Here is a 16,084-nt window from a genome sequence, read left to right as displayed (position 1 = left end):
TGAAGGTGTGCGTTTTCCAATAAGGATCTCCTCTCCCCTCTTTGATGTTGGGATCCCAGGCAGGAGTTTCTTAGTAGGAAGGAGCATGAGGGTGGGCAGGGAGTCCTTTGCCAAAACTCTGCCACTAAGGGAAAGTCAGGATGATTTCCATGCCTCTGCTGAAGTCACCTTCTCCCTGCACACTGCCAATCCAGCCTGCCAGAGATGGGTTTTATCCTGCTTGGGCCTCATGAAGGTTTTTTGGAGGAGCAATTTTATGGCTTTAGGAGGCACCAGACTGTCGCAAATGTCACGGGTTTCATGAAAAAAATAAAAATAAAAATAAAAGCCTGCACAGGATACCCCAAAGGCCTTAGAAGTTCTGCAAGGCACCCTCAGCCCCTTCCTCCATCCAGCCACCCCAGACCTTACAGTGCAGCCCTAGCGCTGTCCCACACGATCAATAGGCTCTGTGGATTTTCCCAAGGAGCAAGGTCTGAAAACGCCCACGGAGGGAAGTGGCTATAATCTTGTTTGCCCAAATGTTTGCCTCCTGCCTGAGTGCAAAGGGAACCCGCCTCTTCCCAGGGCTTGGGTGCTCGCCCCCTGCCCTGGCTGTGCTGCAAGCCAAGGGGGGCGGGAGGGGGGACTTTGTGGGGGCCCCTTGTTAAAATATTGGTCACCACGACACGTGGGGCTGTCCCCCACCCTTTTAAGGCAGGGGATCCCCAGACGTGTGGGGCTGGCAGCAGCGGGGATTGGCTGCTGGCAAAGTGGGAGTGGTGGCCCCCTCTTGTCCCCTTACCCGCCCTGGAGCCCGACAGAGTTAGGGTGATGCTGGGGCTAAGAAAAGGGCAGTGTCCCCCCCGCTGCTCTCTCTGCCTCTGCAGCCGCAGCGGCGGCCCTGCCCGCGCTCGGCCGGCAGATGGCGCCAGATCTCGCCGCTTGGCCGGCCGCCCGCGGGCAGCGCAGCGCGCACCTCCAGACAGGCGCACAAAGCGGCGGGGCGAAGCCGTCTCGGGGCTCGCCGCGGCTCCGACCCACAGGCAGGGAACGAGCAGCGGCAGCGGCTGCACGCGCCGAGCCCAGCGCCCCGGCCGGCCCGAAGGTAAGTGCCTGCAAACTTCGCGCTCCGTCCCCCTCTGCTGTCCCCGGACGGGTGGCCGGGCTGGGCTGGGCTGGGGGGTTCTCTGGGGCTTCTGCACCCCGAAGTTGGGGCAGGGCTGCAAGCAAAGGCAACTTCTCCCCCTCCCCGAGGGCAACGCCTGTCAGCCCCTGCCAGGCTGGGCGGCTTGCAGCTTGGTTTCGGGGCCAGGGGTGTTGCCCTGTTGGGGGGCTGGTTGGAGCCACCTCCCCATCAAGGCTTCCCCAGGCAGCGCTGCTGTGGCTGAGGCAAACTCCCCCCACCTCGCCCCCCAAACCTGGCTGCCGCTCACCCCCCAGCTCTGCTCGCTTTGCTGCTCCTCTCTTTGCAGATGACTAGGATAGTGGTAATTGTTGCTTGGTGTTTTCTGCAAGTGGAAGGCAGGCATCCAGAAACCCTCCCCAGTCACCACAACAATGGCAATTTCTTGGACAACGACAAGTGGCTGAGCACCGTTTCGCAATATGAGAAAGATAAATACTGGAACAAATTCAGGGATGTAAGTACTTCTTCCTTTACCAAGGCACCTGCTTTTCAGTGCATTTCTCCTGTCTTTTAGTGGCAGTGGGTGGGAGAGAGAGAGGTGTAGTTGGTGCCACCGGTTGCTGCTGGTGGAGCTTTAGTGTTGTCCAGAGAAAGATGTTTTAAAAGCAGAAGCCATGGAGTAATCACACCCAAATGATCAATAGCATTTTGAGCTAGGTGTCAGCCAACCTATAAGAGTGTGATCTTGAATATTCTATCGGGGAGTAACTTTGAGAAGTTTCTCTGCCTGCTGATTAAGAGATCAGTGACTGTGAAACGTATTGAAAAATGTATTGATTCCAGACACAAGGTAGTAAACCCTGAAACCTTTTCTCATGCATAGGTGGTAGAAAAATAAAGCTGGCAATTGTGTGATCCGTTCTGCTCATGGATTAAGGAAGCAATTTTCTGAGAAAATTTTCCTGTAACAAAAAGCAGCATGAAATAACTTAAAGATCTTATAGCATGTCTCTATGCAATGGAATACGGCTACTTTGCACGGTTTGTTTCAGCGTATTATGCTGCACAAAGGAACAAGTCTTGAATTCCCATAGTTTCCATGCAGAGAGGTACAGTGAGGCAATGCAATAGGAGGTGAAATGTGTTTCCCGGTGCTCCTTTTGGTCTTATGTGCTAACATTTGAGGTGACTATTGAGAGACTTGCTTGAGTCTATTCAAGACTGAATAGGGGGCACATGACTACTAATGCTGACGATTAGCAAACACAACCTTGTTAAATATTCCTTATTGCATATGTCTGCAGTGTGATTCTATAAATGGGCAATGAAAGAAGGGAGTGTAGCCAGCTGGCGGTTACATGGAAAGAACATTGTAAGGAAGGACTGGCATTATATATTATATTAAAAATTTTATATTTTATGCTTTGCATCCTTGACATTGTGTTAGGTCTTGCAAAGAGTGGGGCAAGATGCAATAATTAAAATAGCATCTAATTGTCTGGTTTTTATAGACTAAATCTTAATTGTGGTTGTGGGTTGCTATCCTTTTGTTTTGGGTAGACAGGTTGCTTTTTTTTTTCTCCTCCTTCATGAGAAACCTTGTTATCTATCTTTTACATTTAAACTTTAGACTTCCTTCATGGAGTTACCAATGGCTGCCTAGGCTCTTACTATCATAAGGAGCTCAGTATGCTAGAGTATTGCCTTAAAGTTGGTAGAAATGTTCAGGAACTAGGTCCATGATCTCTTGTTATAAGGTCCTTCTGTTGAGTCTGAAGTTGTTCTCTGTTGATGAAACTTAGGAAAAGCTGTACATATGCAGTAGCTACTATTTTAACAAACGGTTCCTACAAATATATACATATTATGAAGTCACAGATATTCAGGTTAGGAGGGATCATCTAATCTGGCTTTCTTCATAACAGAGGCTATGAGGTTTAACCCAATAATTTGCATCAAGCCCCGTATGATGATTTAGCAGTATTCCGAGAGAGGGTGAAAACTATTAAAGGCAAATCAATCAATCCAACTTTTCCTTTAATTTGGGGGCAGAATTTTAATAAGGGTCTCCCAACATCTTCCAACAGTTGAGTCCCTTTGCTTTTATTCTGAGCCCTTCCAAAAATTACTCTTAAACTGAAACGTATTATTCTTCTTCCAGATGAAAGGTTTGAAGAAAGTTTAATCACCTGGGTTGTTTTTTTGTTTGTTTTAGTTTTCCAAATGGAGTTGTCTGGGAAATGATCTTTTTTTCTCCCCTGTGAAAAATTTCAGTGAAGATAACCTTTTTTCATAGTCCTCAACATTTTTCTTTGAAATTTTTTTTGGGGGGGAGGGGGTTTGTCACAAACCAAAAATAATTTTGGTTTTGACAACCAAAAGCTTTAAAGTTCAAATTTTCAGTTGTCAAAAACCAAAATATAATTAGATTTTTTTTTTGAACAAAAAGCACTCAACATTTTTGAAGAAAGAGAATTTTCTTTCAAAAATTTTCCTGTTCGTTGCCAAAGCTATTTTCTAGGAGGAAAAAGAAACATTTTTAGAGAAAAACTTTTGTACACCTCTATATCTAAACCAGGGGTCGGTAACGTTTGGCACGCGGCTCGCCAGGGTAAGCACCCTGGCGGGCTGGGCCAGTTTATTTACCTGCTGACTCGGCAGGTTCAGCCGATCGCGGCCCCCACTCGCCGCGGTTCGCCGTCTTGGGCCAATGGGGGCGGCGAGAAGCAGTGCGGGCGAGGGATGTGCTGGCCGCGACTACCCGCTGTCCCCATTGGCCCGGGACGGTGAACCGCGGCCAGTGGGGGCCGCGATTGGCCAAACCTGCCGTGTCAGCAGGTAAATAAACTGGGCCGGCCAGGTGCCAAACGTTGCCGACCCCTGATCTAAACATAAGCAAAGAGACTGTTTGACAGGATTGCTCAAATATATTTCTGCTTAAATTATTTAAATAGTTTTGTTTATACACGTGAAATCTGAACTGGCTAATCAACAATGACGAAGGCACACACAATGCTAAATGGTTCCAATAATGGCATAGTGAGTACACTTATAAAGTTTGCAGATGATACCAAGCTGGGAGGGGTTGCATGTGCTTTGAAGAAAGAATTAAAATTCAAAATGATCTTGACAAACTGGAGAAATGGTCTCAATTAAATAGGATGAAATTCAGTACGGACAAATGCGAAGTACTACTTACGAAAGAATAATCAATTGAATAAATACAAAATGGGAAATGATTGCCTAGAAAGGTTTACTGCAGAAAAGGATCTAGGGTTATAGTGCATCACAAACTAAATATGAGTCAACAGTGTAATACTGTTGCAACAAAAAAACCCAAAGAGCAAACATCTGGAACGTACTACCAAGAGTATTGTAAGCAAGACCCAAGAAATATTTTTTCCACTCTACTCAGCACTGACAAGGTCTCAACTGTAATAGTGAGTCCAGTTCTGGGCACCACACTTCAGGAAAGATGTGGACAAATTGGAGAAAGTCCAGAGGAGAGCAACAAAAATGATTAATTGTCTAGAAAACGTGACCAGTGAGGAAAGATTGGAGGAGGGGAGGGAAAGGGTTTGCTTAGTCTGGAGTAGAGAAAACTCAAAGGTACATAACCGCCTTCAAGTACATAAAATGTTGTTTTATAAAGAGGAGGGTGATAAATTGTTCTCCTTAGCCACCCAGGACAGAACAAGAAGTAATGGTCTTAAATTGCAGCAGGGGAGATTTAGATTAGACATTAGGAAAAAATTCCTAACGGTAAGGGTAGTTAAGCACTGGAACAAATTACCTAGGGAGGTTGTGGAATCTATGTCATTGGAGGTTTTTAAAAACATGTTAGACAAACACTTGTCAGGGATGGTCTACATAATACTTAGTCCAGCCTCAATGCAGGGTACTGGACTAGATGACCTATCAAGGTTCCTTCCAGTCCTACGTTTCTAGGATTCTATGATCAACCTGATGCTGCTTATGTGACTTACCAGTGGGTGGGACACACAGACTCATACTCTTCTAGTGGGATTGAACACATGTTTTGCTGATGTTTGAAATAATAAAAGCCTTCGTGCGTTCTCATGGTACTGTGGACTTGTGCTCCTGATAGCTTTATTTTATTAAAAATATACTCATGAATGTTGTGTGAGATCTTACACACACAGGAAATTTAAAGTTATGGCTTCTGCAACAACTGAATGCCACACATACTTTATATATTTATTCAGGGCCAAATTCTCCCTGAGAGAACCTGCTTAAACGTAGCAAAACTTGTGTGGTTCCACACTACCTACAGTTTCAAGGCAGAGTTCCCTACAGATCAATTGATGAACCTTTTGTGTAGAAAGCTCATAGTGAGAATTAAGTTACAATGAACTACGACCACTTTACCCCTGAATTAGAGCATCCACATGGGGGTTTAATGTGCTTTAAATTACATGCATTGACTTCATGGTTTTAGTTGATTTGCCTTAACTCTCCTGAGTGTCCCAATGTAGACATCCTCTAAGTGTGTAGTAGCAACCAACTGCACAGGGACTATGCAGGTGCTGTGTGGACCACCAGGGGAAAGGTCTTTTATTCCCATCTACCACGTACAACAGCGGTCTCCAACCTTTTTAAGCACGAGATCACTTTGAATTTAAGTGCAACCCAGGATCTACCCTGCCTTTTCCCCGAGGCCCCTTCCTTTCCCTGAGGCCCCGCCCCACTCACTCCATGCTCCGTTGCTCACTGTCCCCCACCCTCACTCACTTTCACTGGGCTGGGGCAGGAGGTTGGGGTGAGGATGAGAGGTGCAAGCTCTGGGAGGGAGTTTGGGTGCAGAAGGGGGCTCTGGGATGAGGCAGGGGATTGGGGTGCAGGAGAGGGTATGGGGTGCTGGCTCTGGGAGGGGGCTCAGGGCTGGGGAGGGGGTTGGAGTGCAGGAGGTGTGTGGGCTCCTGCTTGGGGGTGCATAACTCGGATGGCTTCTGGGTGGCGGTGCTGCAGGGCTAAGACAGGCTCCATGGCTACCCTGGCCTTGTGCGGTTCCCAGAAGCTTCTGGCATGTCCCTGCAGCCTCTAGGAGGGGCAGGGGGTCTCCGTTGCTGCCCCTCCCTGCAGGCACTGCCCCTGTCTCTCCCATTGGCCACAGTTTCCTGTTCCCGGCCAATGGGAGCTGCGGGGGTGGTGCCTACAGGCAGGAGCAGTGCGCGAAGATTCCATACCCCCCACACATGCAAGGATGTGCCGGCAGCTTCTGAGAGCGGCACGGGGCCAGGGCTGGCAGGGAGCCTGCCTTAGCCCTGCTGTGCCGCTGGACTTTTAGCAGCCAGAGACTGCAATCAACTGTCAGAGGCTCCGTGATTGACCAGTCGATTGTGATCTACTGGTTGGTGACCACTGACGTACAGCATCTCTGGATAAAGTATTTTACTTAGGCTTTGCACAGGGGCCCAGAATTTTACATGACGGAATTAAAGTTAATACTGTAAGGCCTGATCCTGCCAGTTCTATTGGGCAGAAAGCCTCACCCTGTGCCATTGATCTCTATGGGAGCCAGATTGGAGCAATAGTTCTTACTACTTCGAGTCATCCAATTAACTTCAGGGAGTAAGATTACTCATATGCATAAATGTTTGCACAATTAGGGCAAATATATACAGTAACTGAGAATGCTACATATGCACACGAAAGCTGAGATATGGTTGCTGTGGAAATGGGAACTTTGAACACTTCGTTGTACTTTTCTGCATGTATAAATCTGTCGTAATGTTGCGTTAAAGTAGTTTTTGAAATTGAAGTATAATTAAACCTAAAATTTTAAATCGGGCTTCTTTAATTTCTGGCAATATTTTGCAAAATGAATTGGTGCTTTTGCTGTATCAAGCAATGGTCCAATATGGTCTGCTCTGGGAAGATAGCTATTGATTGTCTTTTTAGTACAATCCATTTTTCTTTTGGGCAATGACAGCAGGATGGTTGCATATGATGGCCCAGTAGTCATGACTCTTTTATGAGAACAGAGCACTGAAGTGCACCTCAGAGAAGTCTGCATTATATATGCATGATCAGGTTGGTGTGTGGGGTATTTTTTTAAGGGCTGACTAAATTTTAATAGCGTGAACTGATGACCTTTCAACGTCATTAAAAGACTTTAAAGCATTCAGTTAAAATGAACTCTGTAAAATAAATATTTTCACATCCTTTGTTGAAAAATATGAAATATAGTTGAAGGTAATTTTAAACATTTTATTTAAATTACCTCCCACAATACCTGGACACTGAGATGATTGGGTTGACTTTCTGGATTGCTTTTCTAAACAGTGAATAATTTCTTTTGTACTAACTTCACAGTGTATATTTTTCCTCACTTTTTTCATAGTCCTTGTAGGGTTCTCCATTTATAAACTGTACAACAGCTAATTGCTTTGGTGCTTCCAGAGATGGGCACTGTGATGGCTTAAGACAGTTGCAGTATGGCTGGAGTAGGTTTTGATGATTCACAGACTCACAGTGAATCAACACCATTACCGACATGACAGATTTGCTGTGACTGGGTAGAGGTCAGTCTGATGTGCATGTTGTCAACCAGCTTCTTAACATAGGGGCCCAGTTCCTGCACTGGTGTAACTCCAGTCATTGAGGTTACATTAGGTGTAAATTTGGCCCTTAGAAGTTTAGGAGTGATTTTGCTGATTTTTAATTTGCACTTAGAAGGTGAAATTTTTAAACGCATTACTTGCAGTTGCAATTCAAGTTATTTAGATGCCTAAACACCTGTTATATCATTGCAATATTGTAGGGTCTACAGTGTAAATAGATGCCTAAATAACATCAGTTGTGCCTGCCGTTGCTGCTGAAAAAAGTTAGACTCAGCTGAAATTGAGAAAAAACAAACACACAAAAAAGGTCCACATTTTTGTGTCAGAGACATATTTTTTCCTTCAGGTATGTGCTGATGGTTCCCACTCCCTGGTTGGAAAGCAAGCTGGCAATGGGTATCTGAGGGTTGAATTAGGCCCTTTGATTTTTCTCAAAATACAGTGTAAAGCCTCAATTCTCTAATCAAATCTATCTATATACACCTCTACCCTGATATAATGCGACCCAATATAACACGAATTCGGATATAATGTGGTAAAGCAGTGCTCCGGGGGGCTGCGCACTCCGGCGGATCAAAGCAAGTTCGATAGAACGCGGTTTCACCTATAACGCGGTAAGATTTTTTGGCTCCCGAGGACAGTTTTACCTCGGGGTAGAGGTGTAGATGGATCTTTGTGCCTGAGTAGATGACTGAGGCCAAAACGCAGTGAAGTGAGTTCTTATGAGCCTGTGATGTAAATAACCATATTCATTATTATGAATCACTATGTATTATTGTGAATAATAAGCCTGTCTGCCACAGCTCAAGGTGTTTGGAGGTCTGGCACATAAGGCATAGCGTGAGTCTTCTCTTAATGTTAGGTCTGTTGTTAATCAAAATTATATGGCTGAACTAATTCTATTACTTCCAGCTAGAGGTCATGTCTGCTACATTATATTAATACTTCTATATATTAAAATGTAACAGGTTCAACTAGTTGTATGTTAAACTGCAAAAATTTGAAAAAGTTAATTGAATATAAAGGATCCAATAATAAGGAATTTCAGAAAGACAGCTAAAAATCTTGGCTTTAACTCCTCCTTTAACTCATGCTTGTGCATGGCAGAATGTCAGACCAACTTCTGAGCACTATCGAAGCATTCTCTACATTTTCAGTCTTTTGGCATTTTACGGTGAGTGATAATGCTAATATCTCTTTAAGTGTAGAGTTGCTTGAGGATGATATACTCCAGTGTAATACGGTGTATATGCATAATAAACAGGGCATGAAGTGGTGTCCTCTGCATGTTTATAATGACCAGTTCCTCAAACTTAGCACACATGAGCACTGTGAATAGTTACGGTTAATTTAAATATATTGCTTTCCTGAGGCGCTTGTGATACTATTGGCCCCCATTATTCCATCCCTGGAAAAAATCACAGTGGTAGGATGTGAGGGAGGGACTCTCTGCAAGAATTCATTCATGGAGGCTCCTGTACATCATCCTGTTTGACCTGTGGGTTTGCCTAGGGGTCCACCCTCATACCTGGCAGAGGAGTGTGATCTAGTGAACTGAGCACTGGACTGAGAATCAGAAGATCTGAGCTTTGTTCCCAGCTCTGGCCTGCTGTGTGACCTTAGCAAAGCCACTTTGCCCCTCTGATCCTCCTACCCCCCTTGTCTGTTTTCTCTATTTAGATTTAAACTCTGAATCATTTGGACTGCTCTCTCACTTTTTGTTTGTGCAGCACTCAGCACAACAGGGCTTTGATCTCAGTAATACAAGTAAATAGCAATAATAATCCCCAGAGATCTTCCGTCCACCTGGAGGCCTGTGCCTTCACACTGCCTCTGGTCCCTGATGGCGGGGGGTAAGGGATGCTGCCTGGTAGTGCGGCTCAGTTAGAGCCACATTGCCAGGGATTCCCCTTGACTGCAAATGCACGCAGGGCTCCATAGAAAAAATAATACAGTCCCAGGCTATCTTATCCTTTCTGATCTAATTTCTACAGGGATGGAGTTTATATTGCTTCCCCTTCATCCACCCACCACCTTCTCCCCTTGACTCTCTCACTTTCCACTCCTCCTTCCAGCTTAGACCCCCGACAAGCCTGTACGGGATTCATAGGGGTGGTGGGGATACTGTTAAGGAGGTTGCTGAGACCCCTCACATAGCTTTGTGGAAGTGGAGAGGTCCACGTGCACAGATATAGGGGATACAGCCTGGCCCATAATTGTGCTATATAGCAGAGAGGTCTCAAATCAGCAACTGGCTAGGTTTTGTGATGGGACACAGAAAGACCCTAACCTTTTACGTCAGAAGACTTGAATTCCAAGTTTGCCTTGGGAATTAATTGAGGATGAGTTCTTATTCTAGCCTATGTTCGTGTGTATAGACTCCATGGACCTGCACCTGCTTACACCATGGCCGAATTGGGCTTCGTACATTTACCAGACACGTCAGCACAGTCTGGCATGCATGGCAGTGTCTGTTCAACAGAGGAACAATACTAGAATACATGGGTTGTTGCAAAGCAGAACTGAGGTGCAGTGACCAGAGTTGTGTGCCAAAGCTTAAATAACAGCAGCAAAAGACTAGGGCCATGATCCGACTAAATTAATTCATAATCTGTTTTTAAAGAGGAAAATAGGCTTTCTAAACATCACTACTTTTAATGCCCTTTTCCATCAGGGCATTTTCCTTTTGTTGTGGACCAGGAGAAAAATACTGGCATTTAACTCTGGAATAATTAATTCAGAAGGTAGAGTCCAATGTGTATAATTAACTGACTCACATAGCTTGTTTATGAATGACCTGAGAGTCTAGTGGTAAATAGGTCACTAGAAAAGGAAAGCGTTAGCTTTAATTTCATATTATACGGAAATAAAACCGTGATTTGGAGCTTGATGGCTTCCCCCTTTATGGAAATGGCCTGTAGAATTTAATCACAATTATATCTCTGGTATAGAATTCTATAGTTTTTAAAACGTCTATTAAATTCTAAAAGGTTTTAGAGTAACCACTAAAGGACTCTATTGGTTTTGTCCACATTAAATTTTATAGGACTTTCTTCCCCATAAGTGTGGTTTTATTACAGATTTAAAACTATCTGCATCAGATTCTTTAAAGGTGAGGAAGCTATAATGTGTTTCTGGATGTTGATTGTACAGTTTGAGCATTGCAGTGGAGCTATAGGAAATATAGTGACGTAGAGGACATGCTGTTTGGAGGGACAAAAGAGAAATCTTCTGGTTTTAGATGAATGATAGGTTGAGAAATGAAGAAAGAATCTGAACGCTCAGGTACTTGCACATGGCAAACAGTGAGAGATCCTTCATGAATGGAGAAGGGCAGGCAAATCAAACCCAAACCTCTGTACTTAGGGTATGCATTATTTTTATATTCTCAAAACCCAGCTCTCCTCAAATAAAAAGAAATGTGGACCAATTCCATTGTCAGCAATATTAGTGAAATCCTAGGAGCAATAGAACCAGTATAGCTGAGAGCTAGAGCTATAGGGACAAATTTTGCTACTCATTAGAGCAGGTATAAGGCACAGTGGATTTTAAAGTAGGCATATTAGGCCACATTGTGTTATGTAATGATGTGGCTGTATAGAAAGACTTGTGATTCTCTGCTCATAATGTGTGATTTGAGTCTTTCTCATATTAGTTATGACCTCAGTGGGGTTACACCTGATTTAAGGTAAAGGAGGATCAGCCTTATTCGTTCAGGTTTGCTTAAATATATCAACACAGATGCCTCCATGTTGTTTTCTTGCTTTTGATTATTAGTGGAGGAAATTGTGGTAATTGAATGGACAAACAGTTGAAGGTGTTAAATATACCAGCGTTTGTCTTCCTTCTGAGTGACCTATGTTTGTAATGCTCTAAACAGGCCACCAGAGCTGTACAGCATTATCAAATAATAGCGTATTAAGGCTGAGACTTGCCTGGCTGTGATCCACCCATCTTCTCTAAAATCCTCTTTAAAAGGTCATTTCCATTTCTCATTTTGCTTGTGAACAAATAACAAGTGTTTGTTCAAAAACAACAAGGAGTCTGATGGCACCTTAAAGACTAACAGATTTATGTAGGCATAAGCTTTCGTGGGTAAAAAACCCACTTCTTCAGATGCAGATTTTTCAGATTCTTCAGTGTTTGTTCTGAATTTGAGGTGATTTGGACAAATCAGTTGTAAGATGCAGGACTCTGGGGAGGAGGATTGTGGTGTTCATGGTTTGAAAATTCTGTTCAAGAATCCTTTAACACATCTCATCTTAAAAATTGCTTTTCCTTGAAACTCCGAAAGATCTAGGGTGAAATCTTGGCCTCATTGAAGTCAAGACCAAAAAACTCATTTTGACTTTGAGGCCAGGATTTCATTTTTAGTGAATAGGGTCAAATCTGAACCAAGGAAAGGTGAAAGCTAGTCACTGGTGTATTAAGAAAATCTGAATAGTTCACCAGACTGTGATGGACTTTTAAAGGGTGCCACATGACTGGAAGTGACCTAAAGGGCTAGATGTTCACCCACTGTAAATCAGAATAGCTCCATGCAAGTCAATGGGGAGCCGGTTTATCTAGAAATTATGCATCGTACAAACTAGGGATAAAATTGGGAAGACTGAGGATGGTCTCACTAGAGAAGAAGAGTTAAGGTTCAACATGAAAGATTTGAAAGTGTGGAAACTCGCACTTATGGCACCAAAAGTGACCTTAATTTTTTTGCCCTCTCTAGTGAGACCATCCTCAGTCTTCCCATCTTTACTCCTACTTTGTAAAACGCATAATTTCTGGATAATCTGGCACACCTCTATTGACTTTCATAGAGCTACGCTGATTTACACAAGACCTAGCCCTTGACGTCTCTTCCAGTCACGTGGCACCCTTAAAGGTTTCTCCGTTTATAGTGCTTGTTTTTTATATATAACTTCAACTTCCTTGCAGTGTATTTTCCCCCCTAAATTACTGATGTGTCTGAGACTTAACTCCATCTTAACAAAGTGGTTTTATCTGGGCATATAGATAGCACTTCCTCGGTTATCTCATCAGTGGGTTTATTGTGGCAGCCTGGCATCTAAAAATGGAAGTGCTCATTTGAACCGAACACCTATTCTGTGAGGTTTCAAGGGAAGATTATGTTTCAAAATGCAGTTTATGGCTAAAATAATTGCCAAGTTACTAAACAGAGGCTTTGGCAGGGAAACTTTTGTGCCTCAGTAGATCAGTCATTGCCTGTCACTTGTACAGCTTGGTATGTAATCCAGGGGAACAGAAAATCATTCTCCTGAAATAGGTGCAAGTGGATTTAAATTAATTCTGTGATCTTAGCTCACTTCTTAATGAACTTTGTTTTATAAATCCGCTTCACAAAGTTCCCTCTCCAGGACTGATAGAAAATTTATTTAAATAAGGCCAGTGCTTTAGGGCCAGGGTTGAATCTGGTTTCCAAGAGAGACCCTTCAAACTTCTCCTGGCTTAGGGTCAAATTCTGGTTAGCAATGAGAAGGGAAGCTGTGGTGCTGCTTTCTGCCAGTCAGGGCAGGAGTCTCTGGGAATGAGTAATGGGACATGCAGATGGGTCGGGTGCACACAGCTGCCAATTTGTTATAGACCAGCATCTATAACCCCCGCCTATCTTATAACTGCAGAACACTGCATATGTGCTAGCCAGTTGGGAGAGCTGCCGATGCCCCTACCCTGCAAACCATGCACCACTGTCCACAGTGCCCTGGCATGTCCCTGTGCCTAGCAGTTCCATGGTTATTCAGTTAGGAACCTGTCCTGTCAGTTGTGTAGAGACCATGGAGGTCGTCTTTACTCATTAGCATAACTATGCAGCATAGGACAGGAGTTGGTTCTTAATTCTGTTTAAACAGTTTAAATAGAAACAATTATCTCCTTTAAAACAAAATCTGCTGCATTATTTACATGCTACATATCTGATGGCAATGTTCATATGATAAACAGTGGGAATGTGATTCCTGCTTTCCCCAAATGTGGATTTTTCTCTCCATTTACACTTGTCTGAGATGCAGGACAGGAAATACTCATGGACCAACGACATTTAGCATCTAGTATCTTGTGAAACATCAGGACTAGAAGCGAGTGTTTTAACCCATGGAGATTTTGAATGTCCCTTTCAATTGCTGTAACATATTTGTTTCTAACATGAGCGATAGCACCGTAACATCTCTACATTATTATGCACAGAAGAGCTATTTTAGATCACCTTCAGAAAGTTCCTAAAATCCATTGGCCGCAATTTCTTCCTGTCTTTATATCTTCATCCTCTCACTTAGGCCTTGTCTACACTACGAGAGTAGTTCGATTTTACTTAAATCGAATATTTGGAATCGATATTGCAAAGTCGAACGTGTGTGTCCACACTAAGGACAGTAATTCGACTTTGTGAGTCCACACTAACGGGGAAAGCGTCGACATTGGAAGCGGTGCACTGAGGGCAGCTATCCCACAGTTCCCGGAGTCCCCGCCGCCCATTGGAATTCTGGGTGGAGCCGCAAATGCCTTCTGGGTAAAAAAAAAAGGGGCCAGGGTGCTTTTGGGTAACTGTCGTCATCCGTCCATCACTCCCGCCCTCCCTCCCTCCCTGAAAGCGCCGGCGGGAAATCATTTCGCGCACTTTTCAAGTCATTGACAGCGCGGACGCCACAGCACTGTGAGCATGGAGCCCACTGCAACCATCGCTGCAGTTGTGGCCGCTCTCAACGCCTCGCAGCTTATCATACAGGTTGCCCTGAGGCAGATGCAGAAAAGTCAGGCGAGGAGGCTACGTCAACGCGGTGATGACCTGAAGTCTGAGAGTAGCACAGACCTCTCAGAAAGCAGGGGACCCAGCGCCGAGGACATCACGGTGGCAATGGGTCATGTTGATGCTGTGAAACGGCGATTCTGGGCCCGGGAAACAAGCACTGAGTGGTGGGACCGCATAGTGCTGCAGGTCTGGGATGAATCACAGTGGCTGCGAAACTTCCGCATGCGGAAGGGAACTTTCCTTGAACTTTGTGAGTTGCTGTCCCCTGCCCTGAAGCGCAATGACACCCGGATGCGACCAGCCCTGACTGTCCAGAAGCGAGTGGCCATAGCCCTCTGGAAGCTTGCAACGCCTGACAGCTACCGGTCAGTCGCGAGCCAGTTTGGGGTGGGCAAATCTACCGTGGGGGTTGTTGTGATGCAAGTAGCCAAGGCAATCGTTGATGTACTGCTGCCAAAGGTAGTGACCCTGGGAAACTTGGAGGCGATCATAGATGGCTTCGCAGCGATGGGATTCCCAAACTGCGGTGGGGCCATAGATGGAACTCACATCCCTATCCTGGCACCGGACCACCAGGCCAGCCAGTACATTAACAGAAAGGGCTACTTTTCCATGGTGCTGCAAGCACTGGTGGACCACAGGGGACGTTTTACCAACATCAATGTCGGATGGCCGGGCAAGGTTCATGACGCTCGTGTTTTCAGGAACTCTGGTCTGTTTAGACGGCTGCAGCAAGGTATTTACTTCCCGGACCACAAAATAACTGTTGGGGATGTGGAGATGCCTATAGTCATCCTCGGGGACCCAGCCTACCCGCTAATGCCCTGGCTCATGAAGCCCTATACAGGTGCCCTGGACACTGAAAAAGAACTCTTCAACTACCGGCTGAGCAAGTGCAGAATGGTGGTGGAGTGTGCTTTTGGACGTCTCAAGGGGAGATGGAGAAGCTTGCTGACTCGCTGTGATCTCAGCGAAACCAATATCCCCATTGTTATAGCAGCTTGCTGTGTGCTCCACAATCTCTGTGAGAGCAAGGGGGAGACCTTTATGGCGGGGTGGGAGGTTGAGGAAATTAGCCTGGCTGCTGATTACTCACAGCCAGACAGCCGGGCGATTAGAAGAGACCAGCGGGAAGCGCTGTGCATCCGGGAGGCTTTGAAAGCAAAGTTCCTGAGTGAGCAGGGTAACCTGTGACTTTCTAATTTTGTGTACAGAGAAGCCTTCACCCCACTTCCAACACACGTTTCAAAATAAAAATAGTTCTACTTTGTTAAAGCACACCGTTTTCTTTAATACTGTTTTCGCGGGAATTTTTTAAAACTGGGACGCAGACTGTGGTGCGGAGCGGGTGTAGTGTAGTCGCGCGAATGCAGCTTCTAAACTCAAGGACTGACAGGCTCCGCTGCGGTGGGATGGTTCTTTCAACGGAGCCTGTCACCCCTCCTGATACGGACTGTGTGTATGGGGGGTCTATGTGAGTTTGTGGCAGGGGTGGGACGGTTACAGATCCCCTGCTGTGTGGCTCTGTGATCCTGCCTAAGGACCGCCGCTTAAGATCTCTAACTGCCCTCCCCTGACACAAAGTCACAGAGCAACCCACCCCCCACCACATAACATGAAAAGAACCTCCCA

At 45.0% G+C, this 16,084-nt stretch overlaps 1 protein-coding gene across 3 annotated transcripts in view; it reads left to right on the top strand.

The window, feature by feature from the left end:
* The first annotated feature begins 1,003 nt into the window (after positions 1 to 1,003).
* Positions 1,004 to 16,084, top strand: part of SPOCK1 (SPARC (osteonectin), cwcv and kazal like domains proteoglycan 1) — a 496,308-nt gene continuing 481,227 nt past the window's right edge. For all 3 annotated transcript variants that reach the window (XM_034779825.1, XM_034779824.1, XM_034779826.1), the window contains exons 1-2: positions 1,004 to 1,087; positions 1,455 to 1,622. In XM_034779825.1, the coding sequence (XP_034635716.1) occupies positions 1,455 to 1,622 (168 nt within the window). In that variant the 5' untranslated portion in view covers positions 1,004 to 1,087. The remainder of the gene's footprint in view (positions 1,088 to 1,454; positions 1,623 to 16,084) is intronic.

This window comes from Trachemys scripta, chromosome 8 (genome assembly GCF_013100865.1).
Source record: "Trachemys scripta elegans isolate TJP31775 chromosome 8, CAS_Tse_1.0, whole genome shotgun sequence".
Lineage (NCBI taxonomy): Eukaryota > Metazoa > Chordata > Testudines > Emydidae > Trachemys > Trachemys scripta.
Note: the sequence above shows the minus strand (reverse complement) of the source record. Positions and strands in the feature narration are given on the sequence as shown.